Source organism: Capra hircus, chromosome 7, assembly GCF_001704415.2.
Source record: "Capra hircus breed San Clemente chromosome 7, ASM170441v1, whole genome shotgun sequence".
Taxonomy (NCBI): domain Eukaryota; kingdom Metazoa; phylum Chordata; class Mammalia; order Artiodactyla; family Bovidae; genus Capra; species Capra hircus.
In genome coordinates this window covers 87608601-87633787 of record NC_030814.1, presented here as the reverse complement: position 1 = coordinate 87633787, position 25187 = coordinate 87608601, and the positions used below count along the sequence as shown (strand labels likewise).

At 37.5% G+C, this 25187-nt stretch overlaps 1 protein-coding gene across 8 annotated transcripts in view; it reads left to right on the top strand.

The window, feature by feature from the left end:
- The window catches only part of RAPGEF6 (Rap guanine nucleotide exchange factor 6), a 219080-nt gene that overhangs the window by 106478 nt on the left and 87415 nt on the right, over positions 1 to 25187 (top strand). For all 8 annotated transcript variants that reach the window (XM_005682634.3, XM_005682636.3, XM_005682632.3 and 5 more), the window contains 2 exons: positions 14338 to 14469; positions 24178 to 24355. In XM_005682634.3, the coding sequence (XP_005682691.1) occupies positions 14338 to 14469; positions 24178 to 24355 (310 nt within the window). The remainder of the gene's footprint in view (positions 1 to 14337; positions 14470 to 24177; positions 24356 to 25187) is intronic.

The window sequence follows — 25187 nt, the reverse complement described above, 5'->3', positions numbered from 1 at the left end:
CTCTGGATTGTGATTAATTAAACTTGTGATTAATTTTTCATACTTGTTGCTTTTGGTTTTCTAATACATTTTATTCATTAATTCATGTGTTTTGCCCATTTTAGTACTCAGATTCATTACTTCTGAATTGATTTATTGTCTTGATCAATAAATAGTTTTAGCAGTAATGTTCAAATGCCATCTTTTATGTTTACCCTTCAAACAGTTGCTTATTTGTGTGTGAAATAATAAATCTAAAGTCTTTTCCCTTTAGTGCTTTGAAAAAGTTAATGCACTGTTTTCTGGCATCCATTACTAGAGATGAGAAGTCTGGGATCTTTGTAATTCTTGTTCCTGTGTTAAGAAATCTGCTTTTCTCCTAGTTGGTTGTTAGTTGTGTTTTGCCTTTTTTTTTTTTTATCCTTGATGCCATAAAGTTTTATTATGGATTATCTAATTTTTTGTTTTCTTTTTCCTTCTTGACATTTGGAAGTCTCTCTCACGCTGAAGATTTCCCATTTGTCTTCAGTTGTGGGAACTATGTTATTTTTTGAAAGCAGCAACTTTTTTTTTTTTTCTCTTGTCACTCTGTATGTTGGAACTCTGGACTGTCCATAATGTCTCTCAACGTTTGTTTCGTACTTTTTCTCATTCTGTGTGTTCCTGGTTTGATATTATAGCTCATTAACTTATCCTCCACTTGTGATCAGTTTCTGTCCTGCTGTGTATTTTTTAAGTTTCTAAATTTAATAATTGTGTTATTCATTTCTGAAATCTCTTAGTGATGCTTCATTATAACCACCTTTGATTAATAACTTGTTTTCATTTTATGGATGCTGTTCTTTTTTCCTGATTGTCTACTAGCTCTTTCTTCAAGTTTAAATTTTTCTCTTAGTTGAGCTTTTTTGTTTTTGTTTTTCTTTCACGAGGTTGACCTTTCTCGACTGATTGCTAGTTAAGAGCTCACCATCCGCTCTGTTACAGTTGCTTGCCCCAGGTGACTGCTGGACAAGAGAGGCGTTACTGCCTTGGCTTCCATCTTCTTTCTTGAGGGGCGCCTGCAGTCACCGGTTTAGAAAGTGCTGCCATTTTCACTTTTATACACAGCTAAATCTATATAGCTTGTTTCTTTTTTTTTCTATAGGTTGTTTCTTGACCTTTCCCTTATTTTACCTATCTGCAGCATTTGAACAGTTGATGACTTCTTCCTCCTTGACACTCTTTCTTTTGAGTAGAAATCAACCATGACTTGCCAGACAATGTGGTCTCTTCTTCCCTTCATCTTCCCCTACGCTTCTCCTTGTTCACTCCAACTATATCAGTTTCCTTGTGTCTCCCTAATATTGCCAGGTACTCTTAAACTGATTTCTATTTTCACAAAAATTCTATTTGCCCTTTAAACAAACCCACTGTTAACTGCAAATATTGATTGAATTCTGTGGTTTTAAAAATGTTAAAAAGTGGGGAGAAATGTGTCTCAAATTTGAATAACTAATATTTATTGTTATTTAACAGTGATACCCCCCCATCCTCATCTTTCAGTAAAAATAATGAGTTAGAAATGCAATTTTACATGCCTCAGGCACAGTGCTGCTGTATATACCCCAGGCTGCTGTGATTAGTTATAGCTGTTTCCTTCAGGGCTTTTGAGAAGTTTACACTTCAGTTTCCGTAAAACAGGCTCCAGACGGCTTTGGGGGCCTTAGGATCTGTTTTTAACTCTCTCTCTCTCACTGTCAGCTAACACTTGATATTCTCGTCTAGTACTGTATAATTTGGTGTCTTGCTTTTTAACTGTAAGACTTCCATCTTCTTGTGCCTTGACTAATTTTCTTGTCTCCTGTATGTATGATTTTCTTCCATTTCATATTCTATGCTTCCAGAGTAATATGTTCTAAAGCTATATTTCTTGTAGTCATTTTTTTACTTAACACCCTACAATCGCTCTTTTCTAGTACCGGGAATCCAAGCACCCCAAAATGCTGTGTCCGGCCCTTCGTCTCCTGTATGCTGCTGTAGTATACATCTCTACCTGAGCTATACCGGTTTGCGTACTGTTTCCTGGCCTAATGTGGATTGCATATGTAATTTTAAACCTTCTGGTTGCCTTATTTTCTAAGATAACTTTAAGGTGAAATTTGAGTTTTTAAAATATGTAATGTAATTATTAATGAGATTTTGCTTTTTGTTTGTTTTTAGTAAATCCAAATTTGCATTTTATACTTAGAACATGTCTCAGTTTGACTAGTCACATTTCACTTAGCCCTGTTTGACTAGGGCTACCACAATGAACATTGTGATTCTGGGTCTTTGTCAGGACTCTTTAGTACATTTAATCTGCTCTTTACCTTCAGTGAGAATGAGGTCTTTCTTCCTAAGTTGCATTTGTTATTTTAGTATTTCAATTGTTTCTTAAAGTCTCCCCAAACCCATGATACCAACTAATGTTATGACTAGCATTAGATATACACAAAGTGCTGTTTATTGAGTAATTAGGAAATTAGACCACTAAGCTTGTTAGAAATTTATTTATATATTCAGTAAATGAGTATGTGGTTCTGAAATGTCTTACTGTGAGTAGCACAAGGAGCTTAAAGTCTTCTCAATGTGCCCACAAATCATCTTTGTTCTTTGACAGTTTTAAAGTTAATGGATAAGTGATTTCTGGATAGGCACAGTTCCTCTGTAACATGTAGCTACACTTTGAAAAGAAAGTAATAACAGTGCAGTTTGGAATTTAATAGTAACTTTTGAGGAATAATGTTCTGTTGGGAAATTGTATAATTTTTAAACATTATTTTTAAAGTTAATAGTAAATATTATTTTGTACTTAATGAAGCCCTTTGAATGCCCTTCTCTAAATAAAATAACTCTTGGGTATGGATTATAAGGGGCAAAATGTTTCAGATAGCAGTTTGCTAAAGGGTACATCTTCCCTACTATGATTGTTAGCTGTGGCAGGTTATTCCTGCAGACCAAGTTTTAATATATGTAGTACAGTCTTGAACATTTGTGTAATACTTGCCAGGTACCCCTGAGTTTTGGCAAGTATACAGTATATAGATAGATAGATAGATAGATAGATAGATGTATATATATGTACTGTGTTCATTTGTGTATTATTATGCTATACTTACACCTGTATTCATGCCAGTCTAAGTTCAAGTAGATCCTTGCCACTGCTCCCCAAACTAATTGCCCTATAAATGTTTCTTGGATAGATGGATGGTATTGGCCCATAGCATGATTTCTTATATTGACAGAATGTTGATAAGATGAATATTGGGGGAAAAGAAGTTTTGAAAATGCTGGGTGAAACAAATTTCTACTTTGTCAGACTTCTTTCAGTTCAGTCTCTCAGTTGTGTCCAACTCTTTGCAACCCCATGGACTGCAGTATGCCAGGTCTCCCTGTTCATCACCACCTCCCAAAGCTTGCTCAAACTCATGTCCATCGAGTTGGTGATGCCATCTAACCATCTCATCCTCTCTTGTCTCCTTCTCCTCCCACCTTCAATCTTTCCCAGCATCAGGGTCTTTTTAGATGAGTCAGTTTTTTGCATCAGGTGGCCAAAGTATTAGAGTTTCAGCTTCAGCATCAGTCCTTCCAATGAATATTCAAGACTGATTTCCTTTAGGATGAACTAGTTGGATCTCCTTGCAGCCCAAGGGACTCTCAAGAATCTTCTCCAACACCATAGTTCAAAAACGTCAGTTCTTTGGCCCTCAGCTTTCTTTATAGTCCAACTCTTACATCCATACATGACTAGTGGAAAAACCATAGCTTTGACTAGATGGACCTTTGTTGGCAAAGTAATGAACTTTTTGACCCTCCATAAATACACTTATGCTTGCTGTCAAGAGCTAAGTATACCACTATACCATTATTTGCTGATTTATTCAGCCATCAAACCCTGCCCTTCCCCCACCTCCCCAATAGATCCAGAAAACTCAGTACACAGGTTAGGAAATGCTACTCACCCTGAAATACTGAATGTGTATGTGCTAAGACTTTATCTATTCAGATATCCATAGAAACCATCTGAGCAATAGTGACAGTGTTTAGAAGTCAAATATTCCCTCCGTTCTTCTACAGATACTTAATGAGCAGGTGATATATATGGGGTAGGCATCACTATGGTAGGCTTTCATTAGGTAGTAAAAGTGAAATATATATGTATAACAATATGTTAATGTTTATACATGTGATATATAATAGGAATATATACAGTGAATGCTGCATTCAAAGGAGTGAAGTGAAAACGTAGGGTTATTTCACTTCATTTCTCAGCTTCACATTCAAGTCCTCATGTTGGGAGTTTGTGTTGTAAATCTAATTTTATATCACTTTCTATTTTGTTTCCAGTGCTTTTAAGTTAAATGTTCATTCTGGGCTCTACTTTCAATAAAGTATATCAGTATTTGTCATGTTCTCACAAGGCATTCTGATAAAACTCATCTTTGGATCTTAATATTTCAACAGTTATAAAAAATGTATACTGTGTGTATAGCAACCCCTAGTTGCTAAGGGTTACAGAATTTCAGCACATTCCAGTGTTTGTGGACACTTTTAAATGGGAAGGTGGGAAATTATTGTACTCACTTGTATATATTTGTTTTCAGTTCTGAAACTTTTCAAATGGTTTATTTTTAGAAATTAATAGGGAAGTTTTTCCTCCATATGGAAGTAATAACATATCAGCTAGATTTTGCAAATAAAACTAAAATTCCTTTTAGACCACCAGCCCCAATCTTCCACCTTCACTATAGAGTGCTCCTGTTGGTCTGTCTAGTATACTTTCCTCCAAATCTTTCCCCCTAAATCTAGATAAGTATATATCCAGAAAATACATGATACTGTGTTTATGTTTTTTAAAAAACGAGTCATATTGTCTACATTTATCATGAATCTTGGTTTTTCAGTTGAGAACTATCCAGGTTTGAACATATAGATCTATTTTATACCTTGAAATATTACTTTTATTCCATAATGAGCTATATAGTAATTAAGCTGTTCTTCCTGTTAAATTTATCTCTTTTTTTGAAGTATTACTGACATTGTAATGAATGTCTTGGTACATTCCCTCTTAGACACATGTATGCTGCTTTAGAGTAGGTACCCAAAGAGGAGTTCTTGAGGATTAAAGTTTATATATTTTAAATGTAATAAGCCCATTTCCTTACATTTTCTCCCTCAAAGTGGCTACTCCCCAAATGACTCTCCAGAGTAGCTGTGAGTAGCTGTATCAGTTCATAACTCCCACTGGCAATTTATAAGAATATTGTTTTCCTCCATTATCTTGCCCATATTTTGTAGTGTCAAATTTTCTTTCTCCCATTCTGATGGGGGAAAAGCTTATTTGTATTAATTTTTATTTCTGTGATTGATGGCAGTGTTGACTCTTTTCCAGCTTTTTTTCCAAGTGACCCCATATTAAGATGGCAGAGCCAAGAAACCAAAGCAGCCCGGATGTCTGAGTATCTGCATGTGAAACAGTTGCCCAGAGAATTACTTGGATCTATCACTGACTCGATGGGTGTGAGTCTGAGTGAACTCCGGGAGTTGGTGATGGACAGGGACGCCTGGCGTGCTGCGGTTCAAGGGGTCGCAAAGAGTCGGACACGACTGAGCGACTGAACTGATAGGGTATTTTGAGTCAGCAGAGTAATACATTTTGCTGAGTTAAGCCTGTCAGAGACATAGTATGTAGATCTTACATCACTGCTTTTCACAGAAATTGCAATAGTTCTCTGTTGGCTATAGAAATGAATTTCATAATACGTAGCTTGACATTTTTTATGTTCTGCCTCTTAGCCTCTTCTTAATACATCGCTTTCCCTTTTCATGTAATAAGCATTTCCCTTCAAAAAACTATGTACTTTCATAATCTGTGTCTGTATTTAAGCCATTAGCTAAGCTGCCTTCTCAACCTCCGAACAAAACTTTGACACTAGTCTTCATGGATTAGTGAGCTCCAACAGAGCTCAGAAGCTCAGGTATAGAAAATGTGTGTGGAAAAATGAGAGATTTTGCCAGATGTGGTAGGCTGGAAGATGTGGGGTAAGTGAATTGAGGTTGCTAATGAAAAGTCAGCTATTAAGTCCTGGCTGCAGTCAGGAAAGGAAAAAGGGCAGATGAGCTGAAAGACAGTGGAGAAGATTTAAGAAATCAAGAATTCCTATGGGAAGAAAACTTTTTCCTTTGTGTTTTCTTTGTTATAAAGAAAATAGTAAGTTCTGGGTGTTATGAACTTTCAACTTAATATCAGGAAACAACTTCATCGGAAAGAGCAACAGATTTATAGTCAGGCAGCCTGAGTTTCAGATTTTAATACTCCTGCTTCCTAGCTATGTGATGATGGGCAACCTTTATAAACTTCTCTGGGTGTTGGTTTCTTAATCTGTAAATTGGGTAAAATAATAATAATTATCTGGGCAACCCTAGCCTTTATAATCATTACTACAGCCTTCATTTTTCACATTTATTCATTTATCACATTTATCATTCTTGTTTTACTCACTGTGCTTGAATTTGCAATAACCCTTACTGGTGGCTCAGTTAGTAAACAATCACCTGCAAAGCAGGAGACCCAGGTTCAGTCCCCGGTTCAAGAAGATCCCTTGGAGAAGGAAATGGCAACCCACTCCCCCACTCCAGTATTCTTGCCTGGGAAATCCCATGAACTGAGGAGCCTGATGGCTTTAGTCCATGGGGTCATGAAGAGTCGGACACAACTGAGCGACTAACTTTCACTTTCATTTCATTACTCAGATTAAATGATTGGTAAAAAGCATGTAGAAGGATTTAATTGCTATAATTTACATATCTGGTAAATATAATGAGCACTCAAATGTTAGCTTTTCTCACCATCATCATTATTCCCATCGGGTAGCCAAGATTAAGGGGATTCCTATATGAAGATCTGCATTTTCTTCATGAATTAGAAAGCATATAACTCAATTTGTTCTCTCCACTATTAGACTGAGCTCCTTAAAGATAAGAACCGTCTGTTTTCATCTTTATGTTACCAGCAGAGTTCTGGCATTAAGTAAGAGAATAGCGGAGAGTACTAAAATCAGATAAACTTGGATTTGAATTCCAGCTACACAGCTTTCCTGAGTGTGTGATCTAGGGCAGGTCGGTTAATCTGATTGCCTCAGTTCCTCATCAGAAAGGTAGGGATGATGATAACAATGCTTGAGGTTTAGGACCTAGTAAGGATGACAGTTACTCAGTACAGTATAAGCATCATTACCAAGCTAGTTTGTAGACATGCTCTTGTGGCTTTGGTTCACTGTGTTACTTTTACGGATGACCTCCTCCTTGGTCTTACCTCTGTAGGAATCTTGGAATATAGAATTCTATCTTCTTATCCCAAAACCCCAACCTGTCATTTGTCATTTTAAAACTGTTAATATGTTCAGTCTTTGCCTTTCTATCTATCTCACGACTAGATAAGATTCTTTTCTTTGTATCTAAACAGTAGAAACTAAGTAGAGGAAGATCTTTGGGCTTAAATATACTCCTATCTTCTGTATTATTGAAACCATATTATTGAAACCATATCTGTATTATTTGCAGCTCTTTGTTTTTCTGCTTCTTTTTTTAGTTCTCATCATTAATAACTTGTAGCTTATTCTACAAGTTTTGATATATGGCATTTTAATTTTTATTCTGTTTAAATATTTTCTGATTTCTGATGTGACTTTGTTACCTGTGGGCTATTTCAGTATTCAGTTTAGTCACTCAGTCATGTCCGACTCTTTATGACCCCATGGACTGCAGCACGCCAGGCCTCCCTGTCCATCACCAACTCCCAGGGTTTACTCAAACTTATGTCCATTGAGTCGGTGATGCCAGGAAGGAGGGAGGAGAAGGGGACGACAGAGGATGAGATGGTTACTCCTTTCCCAATTTGGAACCAGTCTGTTGTTCCATGTCCAGTTTTAACTGTTGCTTCCTGACCTGCATACAGATTTCTCAAAAGGCAGGTCAGGTGGTCTGGTATTCCCATCTCTTTAAGAATTTTCCACAGTTTGTTGTGATTCACACAGTCAAATTGGGCTATTTAGAGGTTTGTTTTATACTTTCCCAGTGCATAATAATTTTCTAGTTATCATTTTATTATTTTGCCTTACTTGCTCTGTAATCATGGGATAGTCTCTCTGTGATTTTAACCTTTTGAATTATGTTGGGGCCTGCCTTATTGTCAATTTTTATGAATGTTTATGTATGAATCCTAAAAAAAAATACGTAGTTTTTGATTGCAGCGTTTTATGTATATACCCTTTAAGTTTGTGTATTTTGTTCATATCTTCTGTATCTTTACTTGTTTTTTTATTCATTTATTCTGTTAATGAGAGATCTGTGGTAAAGTTTTTATAGCATATTTGTAGAATCATGTAGTTCTCCTTTTATTATTATCATTATTTTATCTAATACAGTTTGAGGCTATATTACTCACTAAGTGCATATCTATTTAGTGTCAAACTTTTTATCATTATGAAATGTCCTCTTTTGTTTCTGTTAATGCTTTTGCCTCCAAGTCTACTTTATCTGACATTAATAAAACTACATAAACTTTCTTTTGGTTTGTGTTACTGTTTCATATAATCAATATTCATGTTGATTTACCCACACATTGCCAATTTTCATTGGTTTTCCTTCTTTCCTTCATCTAGAAGTTTTCATTTAGAATCATTTTCTGTCTCCTAGTGGATTTTCTTCACTGTAGGTATACTGTGGGAGTATTTCTCTTCATTTTTGTTTCTCTGAAAATTACTATCTTGTTCATCTTGAGAACTGTTTTTACTGGGTGTAGAATTTTAGCTCGTGAAGATAACACTCCATTGTCTGGCTTCCAAATTGTTGAGTAGTCAGCTGTCAGTTTAATTTTGTTCTTGTCAAAGTAATCTCTCTTTTTGTAGACTACTTTTAAGACTTCTTCTCTGACTGCCCCCCTCCCCTCCTCGACACTTTTACCCTGATGTATATAATATGGTTTGGCTTTTATGTATGTTACTGGTAATTTTTAAAGCTACTTGATCCATGGCTTTGTATCTTTTGTTAACTTTGCAAGTTGCTCTGCCATCATTTCTGTGCATTAAGTATTCTTCTGTTTCTGTGACTCTGCTTATTCTGATGCTACTTTCTCACTGTATCTCCTGTGGCTCTTGCCCCTTCTTTCCTAACTTCATTCTTCTTCCTCTTCATGTCTCTTAACATTTTTTGAAACCAATCTTTATTTTCTTTTTTTCTTTCTTAGCTCTGTCAAATTTGTTACCAAATCTAGCTGTTGACTTTTAAAATTTGCGTAATTGTATTTCTGAATTCTAAAACTTTCATTTCATTCTTTGTTAGTTTTTTTCTTTGCTTAAGTTCTTAGACCTATGTTTCTTTATGTATGTCCCAATTGCTAACCTGGGCCAGATATTGCCATTGAGCTGTTAATTACTTTTGAGCTAAGAATGACTTTAACATTTTTATTTAGTTTTATATTTTAAAGGACAGTGCCCATCTAAATTAATTAACGAATGGCTCTGCTAGTTCTTTGCTGCTGTCTATGGGATTTCTGTAGCTGCTCTGAATGGGATATGCTCTTCGTTGCAGTACGGTGGCTTCTCAGATTGCAGAGCGTGGGTTCTAGGCACACAGGCCCAGTAGTCGCAGCAGACAGGCTCAGCAGTTACTGTGCACGGGCTCAGTAGTCGTGGCACATGGGCTTAACTGCCTCTCAGCATGTGGGACCTGCCCGGACCAGGGATTGAACCTATGTTTGCTGCACGAGCAGGCAGACTCCTGAACACTGGCCATCAGGGAAGCCCAGTTTTTACGTTTTTGAAAGGTTGTTTATGAAACTTTCCTGGTGGGCCAGTGCTTAAGACTCCTCTCTTCCAATTCAGGGGTCACAAGTTCAATTCCTGGTCAGGGACCTAAGATCCCACATGCTGCGTGGCACAGCCAAGTTGTTTTTTTTCGTTTTTTGTTAAAGATTGTTTAAAAAAAATATGTTGCCCCACTGGCTGCTTTGAAATGCCATCTTTACATTGTTCCCTTGTCTGATTTCGCATGTGCTTCAGCCACCTCTGCCTTGGCCTCCAGCAGCTTTCTGGAGAGCCTCCTCAGACTCTAGCTTTCTTTCCTCTTAAACCACTGCATAGGATCACTGGCCTGCCCCATCATGTCAGCTGTGGCTGTGGACAGCAGCTTCAGCATAACAACAGGGACTCAAAGTAGAAGAGGGGAGCTGTGGAGGAGGCAGAGAATGGGGGAGAAGCACCTGCTAATGAGTAAAGTGGGGAGCAGGAGGTTGACAAAGAGGTAAATGAAAAAGAGGAAGAAGGTGTGGAGGGGAGAGCAGGAGGAGGAAAGTGACGGTGGGGAAGAGGAAGGAGATGAAGGTGAGGAGGCTGAAGCAGCTACCGTCAAAGGGGCAGCTGAAGATGATGAGGAGGATGGTGTTGACACCAAGACTGATGAGGATGACTAGACAGCAAAAAAAAAAAAAAAGGAAAAGTTAAACTTACCTGTGAGACTTCCCTCGTGGTCCAGTGATTAAAGCTCTCCATTCCAGTGCAAGGGGTATGGGTTCAGTCCCTGGTTGGGGGGCTAAGATCCCACATGCTTCAGGGCAGAAACCTGGAACATAAGCAACAGAAGTGAGGTGGTAACAAATTCAATTAAAAAACAAAAACGTTTAAAATGGTCCACATTAAAAAAAACCAAAAGTTTAAAGAAACAGGCCACCATGACCTACCTGTTCACCCTCCACTTCCTGTCTCAGTCTAAACATGGTCGGCTTCCAGTAGAGTCCTGCCGGCCTGCCCTCCTGCCATGCCAGCGCCCCCTGCAGGTGACACACGTTCTCTCCAACCCGGCCAAAACCGTAACATGAATCTGCAGCAGGGAAGGAAAAAAGAACCCAAATTTCCAAGGCCCTGCTTTTCTTCTTAAAGTACTTTTTGAAGGAAAATTTGTGTTTTCATTTACATTTTATATTTTTGATCATGTTGTTAGGAGTGAGTCATTTTTAATGACCCCGGATGACCAAACCAGCCTTAGGAGCAGTCTCTGTCCTACCTCTGACTTCACTTGTGGTGTGATCATGTTCATTATGATCTCAGAGGAGAAAAACATCTTGTGAAAAAAAAGCAAAAAAAGCAATAACAAAACAGTTTTATTCTGAGCATTTTGTGTATGTACTTAGCTGTACAATAAGTAGTTAGTTTGTCTGAGATGGCTAGAAAGGCCAAAGATAAAAAGGTTCTTTTTTTTTTTTTTTCGTCTCTGAAGTTGCCTTCTATTTTTGGGCCTGTTTGATGTGTTTGTGAGACAATGTTGTTCAACAGTAAATCGGAATTCCATTTTGCTGATTTCTTAAAAAAAAAAAAAAATGTCAGAAGAAGTAATGCCACAGAGTTGTTACGTGGCCTACAAAAACCTAAAATGCATACTCTTCAGTCCTCTAAAGACAGTGTTTGCCAACCCCTGGTGAAGGTGAAAGTGAAGTTGCTCAGTCATGTCCTACTCTTTGCGACCCCCATGGATAGTAGCTTATAAGGCTCCTCCATCCATGGAATTTCCCAGGCAAGAGTAGTGGAAAACTGCTTGGGTTTGCCATTTCCATCTCCAGGGCATCTTCCTGACCCACGGATTGAACCCAGGTCTCCTGCATTGCTAGCAGATGCTTTTACTGTCTACCCCTGATATGTTATTAAATACAGTTGTTTTAGAATCTGTATCTGATAACTCCATTATTTGAAAGTTTTTTCTTCATGGATTTCTAGATTTTATTACTTAGTTTGCATGAATGCCATCTTGTCTCTTAATGTGCCTGGTTTTATTTGAGCAATGGATATTGTGCATGAATTTTTTTTTTAATTAATCTGAGGCCTGTTGTTTAGCTGTTAAGTCGTGTCCTACTCTTTTGCAACTCCATGGTCTGTAACCCACCAGGCGCCTCTGTCCATAGGATCTTCTAGACAATACTGGAGTGGGTTGCCTTTTCCTTCTCTAGGGGATCTCCCAACCCAGGGATGAAACCACTGCCTCCTGCATTGGAGGAGCTGAGCCACCAGGCAGTCCTGTTATCTTGATAGCCCAGGATGATTTTTTTTCCTACGGTGAAGTTTTGTGTTTGCTTTCAGTAGCTAACTGGAAGCACTATTAATCCTATGTAACTTTAATTCAAAATCAGGGATTGAGATGATTTTAAATTGAACATTAGTTTTCTTTTGGATCACACTTATTTTGTTCTTGTTGTACAGTCACTAAGTCATGTCCAACTCTTTGCGACCCCATGGGCTAAAGCACACCAGGCTTCCCTGTCCTTCACTATCTCCCGTAACTTGCTCAGACTCATGTTCATTGAATCGGTGGTGCTATCTAACTGTCTCATTCTTTGCTGCCCCCTTCTCTTGCCCTCAGTCTTTCCTAGCATCGGGGTCTTTTCCAGTGAGTTGGCTCTTCACATCAGGTGGCCAAAGGATTTGAGCTTCAGTTTCAGCATCAGTCCTTCTAATGAATATTCAGGGTTGATTTCCTTTGAGATTGACTGGTTTGATCTCCTTGCAGTTCAAGATACTCTAAAGAATCTCCTCCAGCACTAGAGTTTGAAAGCATCACTTCTTCGGTACGCAGCCTTCTTTATGGTCCAACTCTCATATCCATACATGACTACTGGGAAAACCATAGCTTTGGGTATACAGACCTTTGTCAGCAAAGAGATGTCTACTTTTTAATATGCTGTCTAGGTTTGTCATAGCTTTTCTTCCAAGGAGCAGACAAATGTCTTTTAATTTTGTGATTGTAGTCATGAACAGCAGGGAGCCCAAGAAGATAAAGCCCAATTAAAAAAATGGTACTGTTTCCATTTTTTTCCCCATCCATTTACCATGAAGTGATGGAACCAGATGCCATAATCTTAGTTTTTTGAATGTTTAGTTTTAAGCCAACTTTTTCATTCTCCTCTTTGACCTTCATCAGGAAGGAGGCTCTTCAGTTCCTCTTTGCTTTCTGCCATAAGGGTCGTATCATCTGCATGTCTGAGACTGATGATATTTCTCCTAGCAATCTTGGTTCCAGATAGGGTATAACATGCTTTCTGAGTGTTGCAGTGGTAGAGAACCTGCCTGCCAGTGCAGGAGACTCAGATTTGAGCCTTGGTTCTGGAAGACCCCCTGGAGAAGAAAATGACAACCCACCCCATGGAAATCGCATGGACAGTGAATCCTGGCCAGCTACAGTCCATGGGGTCACAAAAGAGTTGGACATGACATAGCGACTAAACAACAGCAACAAATAGCGCCTGGGGTCCAAATCCAAAGCATTACAGGATTCATCTGTATCACCTGTCCCAGCAGGGGACATTAGTGATGTAGGTTTTTTGTGTGTAAATTTTAGTATTTGACCATAGGTTTGGACGTTTTCTTCTTTAGAGTATATTTAGCTTCCACTATCATTCACATGTTTCTTTAACATTTTTGTATAATAAAGCAGTGAGAAACCCTGCTCTAAAATGTAGATTTCTCTCAATGGTCCTGAATAGCAAGTTGCAGAGAAATTATTTGGAAAATATGTCATCAAATTGCAGTGTAAAGCTCTCACTGCTTTGGAGCGCAGTGGTTTGTATCTTGTCTCAATTCCTATAGCATTTATTTTGTAAAAATTTTTTATTAATGTTTTATGGTGTGAATTATATTGTACAACTTTAATCCCTGATAAAAGCATAATCATATGAAAGATGAGATGGAGGGATTAAGCATTGAGTTCTGTGTCTCTGTAGCCATATACCTAGCACAGACATTCATTACATCATTATGATTACTAACAAGTTTTTTTAGGGGCCAACTATAAGCTAATACAGTATTAAATGAAAAAAAAGGCTTACTAAAATTTTGGGATATTGAATGCTTGCTTTTCTGAAGTCCTGATGTTAGATGCTGTACTTTAATCCAAGATATTGCTATTTTATTCTGGTATTCCAACCATTTTGTATTAGGGGTGTGTGTGCTTATGGGTGGGGACGGGATAGTATTCTTATACTTTAAGAAGCAACAGCCAATTATTTTTATTTGAAGAAAAGGAAAAGGCAGCTTTTCCCTCTAAAATACCCTTATTTATGGTAATCTCTTTGAAAACTGATCAATGAGCTTCCACTGTAGGCTTGCTTAATAGAATACTAATTTGGTTCTTACCATTTTTTGAGATTTTTCTAAAAATGGAGAATTTAGATTAGAAATTAGGTTGCAGAGAAATGTACATATAAATTTGTTGCAGAAGTTACACAGTGTGTCAAGAACTCTCTAATGCTAATGTTTGATATTTAGATTATTGTAAACTATTTTTTTTCGTCTTCAGCTTCCAGCCGATCTTACCAAGATGCACATTGCAGACAACCCTCATCCACAGGTGACTCATGTGTCTTCTAGTCAGTCTGGTTGTAGCATCGCCAGTGACTCTGGAAGCAGCAGTTTATCTGATATCTATCAGGTAATACTTTAGGAGTTTATATGCTATGCTTATGTTTTTTCTAAATTCTGAAAAATACCTTGTGCTTATGCCTCAGGTGTTCATGTATCTTTTAATTAGATTATGAAATTCAGAGATAAAGTATTTGAGAAAATGTGCTTTATTTACGTTTCAGATTTACAAGCCTAATGAAAGAGGTGATCTATCTTTTGAAAGTGATTAAATATGGTCCAACAGTATGTGAATATAGTGTTCTTAATTTCTTCTACCCAGGTGAATCTGTATTAATATATATTTGTTTTCATTAGAAAATGATTCTTGAGACAACTGAACTTATAAAAAGACTGATTTTTATGATAGTTGATTTATTTAAGTCTTCCGTAAGTAAAGTCATGAAGAAAATTAGAGTTGCCTTTGTATTGTAGAGACTGTTGAATTTTGTAGTAGCTACAGTTTAAAACAAATAAAATTGATTTGAATAATATATATTTTTAGCATAGTAATTTGGATATTATTATTTCAACATGTAATCAGTTTTTAAGAATTATGAATGTGATACTTTATTTTTTTCAAACTAAGTCTTCAAAAGGCAAAGAATATTGACGTACAGCATGTCTCAGTTCAGATGAGGCACATTTTGAGCACCACATGTGACTAATGGTTACCATATAGTACTGATCTTTGAAATACAACCATTGCTATCTAAGGGAAACGTTTTAGACTGTGGTTCTGTTCAGTTACCTGGATTTAGCTGGTTTTTTTTTGAAAATTTACATTCCTCTGTTAAGGGAAGTTTTCAGGCAGGTGCAAAATGGAAAAAAGCCTCTGTGTTTGATTCGTGTGAGGTTTTTCTCTACAAAGATTATTGTGATCTTGCCATCTATGTCCCATTGTTTGGCCCTTTATTAGTAGAACAAGGAATTCTCCTTCTTCAGCATTTTATTGTAGATAGAACAGGGAATTTTTAAAAAATTACCTTAAAGACAGTGTGGTGGTTCAGGGGCCACTTACTGTGTTCATGGAGTTGTTGGATTTCGTGCGTTTCCCACCTTCTCCCAAAAAGACATATCTTGTGCATTAAGTTAGAATTGTTGCTTACCTAAAAGTCAGAGTAGAGTTGTGCTTCTCTGGACTCTGTTTTTCCTAGAGAAGGAACCCTAAGGAAGATTGACCCTGGGTTAATGAAGTTAAGGGATGTGGTTGTAGATTTTTCTCAAGATTGGTGAGAATGTCTGGACCTTGCAAAAAGAGACCATAAAGCAGAGATGTAGTGTTAATGATACCTGATCTCACTAGTATATCCATCTCTGACCAGGTGTGATCCCCTTTTTGGAGCAAGGAGCAGAGCCCTCGATGGTTATGAGAAAAGGGACAAAAGCATAGTGCACCAAATTGAAGTTCAAGGTCACCTGGAAAGACCAGTTCTTTACCCTGAGCTATTAATAAAAGATGGGCTGTACACAACAGGATTCTGTATCGTTGGCAAGATTTTGGAGGAGCCTCTGAAGAATTGTGCTTACATGAGCATCTATAGGATGTTCGCCTACAGAATGGCCCACCTGAGGCTGGGGCTAGAGCCTGTTTGCTGGGTGGTTGAAGTCTTCTCCTGTAGGACCCTGACCATGAGTATGGCTGCCCTGCTTCAACCTTTTGTATGTTTTCCTTCCTCAGTAGTACTTTCCACAGTTCATTCTACCTTTAAAGTGATTCATTTTAACATAGCATAAAATGTGGACAGATACCTTTGCCAGCTTTCCTGCACAGCAAAGAAGTCCCTTCATTGCAAAATGAAGAAGGTACCATTTCATGTCCCCAGAAACCTGAAAGTTAGCGTTGGCCTCATCCCCTGATCATCATAATTCACCATTAAGTTATATAACTTCTTCTTGCATCAGTGTGTTTGTATATATGATTGATGCCGTGATATAATTTACAAATAACAAAATTTACCCTCTGTAGTATAGCCTACATGAAGACATACAGTATTTCTATCACCTGAAAAAGTATCTTGTATTCTCCTTTTTTCAGTTCCTTCTCCTGATCCCTCAGCGCTGGCAGCCATCAATCTGTATTCTGCCCTTTTAGTTTAACATTTTCCAGAAGGTCACATAAATGAAAACATAGGTAAAAGATGGTATTGGAAACAAAGAAAGTAACCAATAAGATAAGTTTTAATAATTGAGGGAGAGTAAACAGATGAGCCAAAATAATGAAAGTCAAGAACTAAACCAGAAATTCAGAAATTTTAAAGAAGAAAACTATACTAAAGTAAGATATGCAAAAATGTAAGATAAGCTCTTTGAAGTGTAGCCAAAGAAGGTAAGCACAGAATAGTAGCCAAAGGATAGAAACAGTGTAAAGGTTGAAACTAAACAAAAGTACAAAAATAAAAACAGAAGGAAAAGAAATCAGAATCTTAAGTATATACATATTTGTCTTATATACATGGAATGTAAATATGAATTCAAGAGATGTGTTACCGAATGATACCTGTTTTCTGCTAATGGTAGGTTTGTGGATAGTCTTTAGTATGTTTCTTGAGCTTTTCTTGTATTTTTCTCAATGGACTTTATTATTTTTACATTTAAAATTTTTTAAGGAGGGCATAGAGTATATAGTTAAAAATAAAAGTTGAATAAAATTGTGGAATTATAGTTGTTTTTCAGTTACTAAGTCATATCCAACTCTGCAACCCCATGGACTGCAACACACCAGGCTTCCCTGTCCTTCACTCTCTCGTTGGAGTTTTTCAGATTCATGTTCATTGAATCCGTGAGGCTATCTAACCATCTCATTCTCTGCCACCCTCTTCTCCTTTTGTCTTCAGTCTTTCCCAGCATCAGGGTCTTTTCCAGCAAGTCAGCTCTTTGAATCAGGTAGCCAAAATATTGGAGCTTCAGCATCAGTTCTTCCAGTAAATATTCAGGGTTGCTTTCCTTTAGGATTGACTGGTGTGATCTCCTTGCAGTCCAGGGGACTCTCAAGAGCCTTCTACATCACCACAGTTCAGAAGCATCAGTTCTTTGGCGCTTAGCCTTCTTTTTGGGCTAATCCTCATATCCGGACATGGCTACTGGAAAAATCATAGCTTTGACTAGATGGACCTTTGTTAACAAAGTGGTATTTTTGCTTTAATGTGCTGTTTACGTTTGTCATAGCTTTCTTTCCAAAGAGCAAGCATCTTTTAATTTCGTGGCTACAGTCATCATCTACAGTGATTTTCGAACCCAAGAAAAGAAAGTCAGCCACTGTTTCCATTGTTTCCCCATCTATTTGCTGTGACGTGATGGGACTGGATGCCATATTAGTTTTTGAAAGTTGAATTTTAAGACAGCTTTTTCACTCTCCTCTTTCATTCTCATCAAGAGGCTGTTTAGCTCCTTTTCACTTTCTGCCATTAGAATGGTGTCATCTGCATATCTGAGGTGGTTGATATTTCTCCTGGCAATCTTGATTCCAGCTTGTGATTCATCTAGCCCAGACTTTTGCCTGATATACTTGGCCAACATCATGTGAAGTAGTTTTCCTGGTTATCCAAATTTCAGCATTTGAGAGATTTTAAAAGTGAGTTCCTCTATCAGTCATGGCTTGTAACAGTCTAAGCAGAGCCTTTCAAAATGTGCAGGTACATTTACCCCTTGAACAAAATAGGTTTGAACTACACGTGTCCACTTATAAGTGGATTTTTTTTTTTTCTTTCAGTAAATAGATGCTACATGTACTGAACCGCAGATACAGGGGATGGAGTGTAAAGTTATATGTAGATTTTCAAATTGGGGTGGGGGGATTGGTGCTACTAATACCAGTCTTGTTTCAAGAGTCAGCTGTATTTTTAATTTGGAGGAATGAGGGAAAGAGAAGAGATACTTCCTAAGAACAGTTCTTAACAGGAACATCATTTATACCATTTTCTATGACCTAATGTGTGAATAGATGGGGAAACAGTGGAAACAGTGTCAGACTTTATAATTCTGGGCTCCAAAATCACTGCAGATGGTGATTGCAGCCATGAAATTAAAAGACACTTATTCCTTGGAAGGAAAGTTATGACCAACCTAGATAGCATATTAAAAAGCAGAGACATTACTTTGCCAACAAAGGTCCGTCTAGTCAAGGCGATGGTTTTTCCTGTGGTCATGTATGGATGTGAGAGTTGGACTATGAAGAAAGCTGAGCACCGAAGAATTGATGCATTTGAACTGTGGTGTTGGAGAAGACTCTTGAGAGTCCCTTGGACTGCAAGGAGATCCAACCAGTCCATTCTAAAGGATATCAGTCCTGGGTGTTCATTGGAAGGACTGATGCTGAAGGTGAAACCCCAATACTTTGGCCACCTCATGCGAAGAGTTGACTCATTGGAAAAGACCCTGATGCTGGGAGGGATTGGGGGCAGGAGGAGAAGGGGACAACAGAGGATGAGATGGCTGGATGGCATCACTGACTCAATGGACATGAGTTTGGGTAAATTCTGGGAGTTAATGATGGACAGGGAAGCCTGGCATGCTGTGATTCATGGGGTCGCAAAGAGTTGGATACGACTGAGCAACTGAACTGAATGAGTGACTATGTACCTATGCATTTCCTCCTTGAGAGCTTTCATGTGTTCTTGTTTAAAAATAAAAAGCTCGTAGGTCTCAAAGTTCAAAATAAAGCATTTATCACAGTTTGGAAAAAATGCAAGTAATTGGTTCAGTATGAATATGTTTTTAATCAGATTAACTTAAAATTTAGCCAAGAGGATGCATTAAGATGTTAGAAGGTTCTTGGATAGAGTATTTTATGTATCTTAAAAGAATACTGAGGAGAAATAAGGAGTGTAAGTGTTACCTTCTGGATTCCTTTTCTAAGAGCTGGATGAATATAAAAGTTAATTATTGAACTAAACCACTTTGCATCAGTCTATTTTTAAATAACTTGAGGTACGCATACATCCCCCACTTAGCTTTTTGATTTCGATGTAGAAAGGAAATGTGATGCTAAAATCCCCCTTCATGGCAGCATGATTCCTTAACTCAGAGTTCTGCTGCCAGTCTCTCCAAAACTCTGGTGCCACATTTCCACCAGGAAGTTCCTTGATACTTCAGCTAACTTTGAGCTGCTACATGTTTTCTTCCACTTGTCTTTAATATTTCTATGAAGAATATTATCTGTGTCAAAGTCTCAGTTACCTTTGCCTATCTCCATTTCTTAAACTTCCACTTTCATTGTAAGAAGAACATGACTTTCCTTCTCTACTTAAAAATCTTCAGTGCTTCACCATTATCTAATTCACACTCTTCATTTTAAATTTGTATTCAAATCACAAGCCTCAGTTCCAGTTCAAAATTTCTAACCACAATCTGCAAGTCTGGTTTTATATTCCACTGTTTTCCACTTAACACATTCTAAATTCTAGTCCATGACAAATACATATGCTATTCCCCGAATGAGCTTATCTTTACCTAGTCCTACTTTTGTAATTTTGTCCTTCCTGCAGCTCCATGTAGATGACATTTTTGTATTGCCTCTCACATGTTGCAGCCCACAGCAGTTTTTCTGTGGGTCTTATCAGTTTTTTCACTCTGCTTTTTTATGTTGTGCTGCTGTTGTTGATGTTGTTCATTCACTAAGTTGAGTCTGATTCTTTGCGACCCCAGGGACTGCAGCACACCGAGCTTCCCTGGCATCCATCACCATCTCCTGGGGTTTGCTCAGTCTCATGTCCCTTGAGTTGGTGATGCCATCCAACCATCTCATCCTCTGTCATCCCCTTCTCCTGCCTTCAGTTCTTTTCCAGCATCAGGGTCTTTTCCGATGAGTTAGCTCTTTACCGCAGGTGGTCAGAGTATTAGAACTTCAGCATCCGTCCTTCCAGTGGATATTCAGGGTTGATTTCCTTTAAGATTGACTGGTTTACTCTCCTTGCAGTCCAAGGGACTCTCATTTCTTTGGCACTCAGCCTTAATGGTCCAACTTTCACATCTGTCCATGTCTACTGGAAAAACCATAGGTTTGACTATATGAAACTTTATAGTGTAACTTTTTAGTGTAGTGACCTGTAAGCTTGATCTTTTCATCATCATAATTTATTTTTAGTGTGCAGTTTCTTCCTTTTGTATCTCATGCTGAGTTAAGCACAGTGTTGGCAGTTAAGAAGCAATTTAGAAATGTTTTTAGTTGAATTACATTTGAAAATAGAAATCAATATTGTTTCCAGGGAAAATGCATAGGATACTACTAACTGATTGATAATCCAGAACAAAGGAGACCTTGCCTTCCTACCTGACCTGTTGTAGAGATACTGGACTGGGCCAGCCTAGAATGCATTACTGTGAAGGATTAATTTCATGTTGCCCTGACTAGAAAGACTAAGAGGAAACTTAAGGAGTAAATGATCCATGAAAAAGATTGAATGAAATATTGCAAATGGGAATTCAGTAAAGATAAGCACTGAAAATCTCAGGTTCTGCTTAATCTTTGCTCTAAATTTGAAAATGTGGCTTCTATAATTTGTGTAACTTCTCATTCTAATCTGTTCTTCTCATAGTAGCTTCTTGTTTATGTAGATGCAGACAGAGAAAGAATATCCTCTGGTGGTTTATTTGGAGAAGGCCAAGTCAAGAGAAAACCATCTCAGACTGTCTACCTCACCAAATTATATTTATACATATACACAGAGACACATTCATACTATGAGAAAAGAAAAACATAAAACGTGTAATACTTTTTAGCCCTTTGACCAATATACCTTTTTTCCCCCTGGGCTTAATCCATTTATCATCATCTTTCTGAGGGTCTGCTATATCCCAGCTGCTGGGATAAAATAGTTCAAAGGCCAGACCTTAAATCCCTGAATTTACTTAAATGTCAAAAATTCAAGTCTCCTAATTTCATCATTCTTGGATATTTTTATGTTGGTTTTTCTCCAGGTTATGGTCACATTTTCTAGCTTCTTCATTTGTCTAATAATTTTATATTGTATGCTGGACACTGGATACTACATTTTAAAAAAATCTTATTTAATTATTAAAGAAACTTCATTCCTAGGAACTGCATCTTGAGCAGCATCATATAGTGACTTCCAGTCTTGACGGTCATCATACCTACCTTTACCTTAAAGATTTGGGTTCTCTTTGTTTAGTCAGGGATTAAGACCTTGGACTCTACATCGAACTTTTTGTTTGCTTATTAGAAAACCTTTGTAATTTTCTAGCATTTTTCTGGTCACTCTTTGATTATTTTTTATTCTTAATTCTTATTTTACCACATCATCCCTCTTATAGGCTCTGAATGCTTTAGCAGTTAAATATATTCTCTTAACCAATTTTATTTATTCTTTTTCTTTTGAAAAACTGTTCAAGTAAAAGAAGACATGATAAAATGGTTATATTCTTTCCTTTTCAGATGGCCTTAAAAAGTTCTGAAGAGTTATCTTAGTAGCCTTCTCCCAATCCCTACCCATGATTTTCATTCTCCCTAAAAAGTTATTTTCCTTAGTACCTTCATTTTTCATGCAAGTGATGCAAGTGACTTACTTGTTGTCCACAGAACTGAATTGCATCTTGCCTTTATTAATATTGTGAGTTATCCATCTATTTATCACAAAAAATCTAAAAGGTAAGAATGAGATGAGGTTGAAATAATCTGGATCAGAGGATGAAAACCTGAGCTTGAGTTGAAGACAAGGTAGTTAAGAACTCAAATTTAAGGTAGATTATCCTTAAAACTTGATAGAAGAGAAAAAGACTATTATACCAGAGGTGAGTGTTTAAATTCTGAAAAATTTAATTGTTTGAAAAATATTACTTCAGTGGTTTTCTAACACTCATTTCTTAGGTTAAAATCAGTGTTTGTAAATAGATTGGGTTTTGGAAAAGGCATTTTAGTATCTACACATTTAAATTAAAACTACTTATTTTTGAAAAGAGGTTGTAACTTGCTAGCAAGTTTTTAGTTCCAAAGATACACCATTTAGAAATGCATTTCACTTGAATACTAACATTTCATAGTCAAAATGACTTAAGAGAACATGCTAGTCAATGTAAGATTGGATTGCCCCTCTATGATCCTTAAGAGCCAGCTTGTCTAATCTTAAAGATTTCAAGCTAAGTGTTTTAATCTAGTTTAACTGTTCGTTAAAACTTTTACTGAAAGCTGTGCAGGAAGTATAGAACATGGTCTTATAAAACAAATCAGAACTCTTTCAGTTGGAGGTATCAGAGCCTTAACTTGTATTAACAAAAGCCAGAAAGGATAATTTATTGATCCCCAGAGAAAGCAGAGGCAGCTCCGACCTCAAGGAACCTGGACGCTTGCAAGTGTGTCTGCCCCTGTCTGTCTAGTCGTTTCATCCCGGAAGCTTGATTGCTCTTCCTCCCTCGCCCTCTGTGACATTTGCTGTCAGAGGTCATCTTTGCTGCACATGCTCTGCTCTGTCCATCTCTGTCCTGCATGACACATTTTTTATTTTTTATTTTTGTTGCTTTGTGTCTGTCTTGATTTCTTTTTTGTCTGCTCTCTTGTTCAATGTTCTTCCTCTGCCTTCCTCTACCCCTTTCTCTGCCAGCTGATTCCATTTTCTCCTACCACAGAAAGGCATTCCCATGTGGCTGTGGGCTGCCCTGCATCACATTCTTCCAGTTCATCAACCAGGGAAAAAAAGATGCTCTACTCTCCAGCTCCAGTTACAAAAATCCATAGGAAAGGACTTTCTCCCTTAGCTTACCTAGCTGGAAACAGGGCACTGTTTCCTTTTGAAATATGTGGGTTAAGTTGGAGAGGAACAAGTGAGTGGATGTTTGACACAGGAGATGAGACTTAAATATTTGAATGAAGGTTCTGTAGTTTTCAGTTAATACTCATATATGAGTGCTTATTTGTTATGAAAATTCCTGTATGTTCTACTCACTTTTTTTCATATCTGCTTCAGTATTCATGCTTTTTCAGTTATAATATGAATCAAGTGAGTATAATGTTTAGAAATATTGCCAAATAGTCCACTTCAGCAGAGTTTTATTTCCCAAAATACATTCTCATTGTTTTCTATGAGTGACATTTAAATTTACAGTTTTTTTTACAATCTGGTAATCCTTTTACAAATATATCTGAGACTAGTATATTTGCAAAGTTCAGCTTGTTTGTATAAGTTTATTTTCTTCAAGATTGCCTAGAGTAGCGCTTATTATTAGATTGCGTAATAAGGTATTGAAAAGAGATAAGTATTTGTTCAGTCCTTCATAGTTGTTGCATTTTAGCAGTTTTCAGTACTGTTATTTACCTGTTTTATACTTATTACTTAATTTATGTGACTTCCTCCTCTACTAGACTTTAAACCTGTGGTGAGAGAATAATAACCTTATTTAAAATAGCCAACGTAAACTAACAAGGTACTCCTAAAATGATTGTTAGTAAACTGTCTTTTTCTTTTACTTCATATTTTAAGAAATGTACTTTTAAGGAATATAAGTGTTTTTTTGGAAAAAAGTATTAATATATTTAGTGATGTGTTAATCTCTTGACCATTTTATACTTACTGGCTTAGACTTATCAATTTAGATGTCACACTGAAATGATGGCCTATATTTTGGGCAGAGAACCATTTATTAATAAGTATTTTGTTTTTGGTACAACATACAGTGTTGCCTAATTCTTGATGATATTTAGTGGAAGGGATAGTTTTATTTTATTCATAATTGTAATACATAATTTTTATAACATGAAGTGATAAGTGATCAAGATTTCTTCCTATAGGCTACCGAAAGTGAGGTAGGAGATGTCGATTTAACACGTCTTCCAGAAGGACCTGTTGATTCTGAAGATGAAGAAGAGGAAGATGAAGACATTGATCGAACAGATCCTCTGCAGGGGCGGGATCTTGTCCGAGAATGTCTTGAAAAAGAACCTGCAGATAAAACTGATGATGACATTGGTAAGAAATACATCTGTTCACAATAGGAATTTTATAGTTTAATTTATATATAGTTAACCTGTTGGTGGATGACACATTATTGCTGAAAATTTTTTGTGGGTCAGAAATTCAGCAGTAGCCTAGCTGAGTGATTCTGGCTCATTCTGTCTCATATGGTTGTAGTCAGAATGTGGAAGGGATTACAGTCATCTGAGGCTTCACTGGGCTGAGCTAGAGGATCTACTTCCAAGGTGGGTGCCCATATGGCTTTGGTCATAGAACCTCAGTTCCTCTCCACGCAGGCCCCTCCAGAGATGGCTTAAAAATTCTCACAACATGGCAGTTGGTTTCTCCCAAAGCCATAATTCAGGGGAGAAGTAGGAAGATGCCACAGTGTCTTTTTTGATCTGGCCTCAGGAATGACACGTCATTGCGTCTTCCCAATTATGTTTGTCACACAAAGCAACCCTCATGCAGTAAGGGAGGGGACTGCATCCAGACATGACCATCAAGAGGCCGGATTTGTTTAGGGACATCTTTGAGGCTAGCTGCCCTGATAGGAGAGCTTGTTCGGAGGTAATAGCTGTGGAACACAGCTCCTCCTCTACCCGTAACCAAAGGACAGTTCCCCTTTGTCAGGGAATGTTCTCTTCAAGATACTCCTGTATCGGGCAGCTTGACTAAGCATACAACTTCAGGAGGGACACATGCTTGAAGCGGTGAGGGAGGAAGGGGACACTTGGCCTGGACAACCAGATCAGCTGAATCAACCCTGATGATCTTTGGGTGATGAGAGGCCTAACATTCTGTTTGCCCCAGTTTATAAAACAAAAGCTTTGATTGCATTAAAGTG